Raw genomic sequence first — 705 nt, forward strand, 5'->3', positions numbered from 1 at the left:
AAATACAGAATGTCGAAAGTGCAATCAGCTAATAAAAAAAGATTACCAAATTTCTCAAATTTAGAAAAAATAAAACTAATCGAATTAATAGAGCAGGAAAAAAATATTATTGAAAATAAAAAGACTGACAACGTAAGTACAAAAGACAAAGAGAATTGTTGGATAAACATCACAAAGAAATTCAACAGCGATTGTATCTCAGGACATCGAGATATGAGTTGTCTGAAGAACTGTTGGGATAACTTGAAGAAAAAAACTCGTAAACATTATGCTGAAATTCGTAGTGAACTTTTCAAAACAGGTATGTCATATATTTTATTAAATATTAATTTTATTTATTTCATCTACATTTTAAAAATATTAATGTAAATCATTGTATACACATCATATAAATTCAGTAATTCGTATACAGGTGGTGGAAAGATGAATATTATCGAAGACCCTATTGCTGAAATGGTCAAAAATATTATTCAGCCATCGGTTGAAGGTTTACAAAATAGATTTGACAGCGATTACATGCCAGGTATATAAAATAATTTTATATTTTTCTTAGAACATTTTTAAAATCAATAAATTTAAAACTTTGTAATTGAAATAAAAGAATATAAAGATTTAATAATATGTGATGTATCGTAGACACAGATGATCCACAGTGCAGCAAAGAGTTGGAAAATGATGATTTTTATCAAGTTGAGGTATACATAT

At 26.5% G+C, this 705-nt stretch overlaps 1 protein-coding gene across 1 annotated transcript; it reads left to right on the forward strand.

Annotated features, from left to right (window-relative positions):
- Positions 1 to 6: 6 nt before the first annotated feature.
- Positions 7 to 699, forward strand: LOC115234001 (the record flags this gene model as incomplete). The annotated part of the gene is made up of 3 exons (XM_029804725.1): positions 7 to 301; positions 413 to 523; positions 637 to 699. Coding segments are annotated over exons 1-3 (466 nt in total), but the record flags the coding sequence as incomplete, so codon positions are not given.
- Positions 700 to 705: the final 6 nt, after the last annotated feature.

Source organism: Formica exsecta, unplaced genomic scaffold, assembly GCF_003651465.1.
Source record: "Formica exsecta isolate Colony F162 unplaced genomic scaffold, ASM365146v1 C16326788, whole genome shotgun sequence".
Taxonomy (NCBI): domain Eukaryota; kingdom Metazoa; phylum Arthropoda; class Insecta; order Hymenoptera; family Formicidae; genus Formica; species Formica exsecta.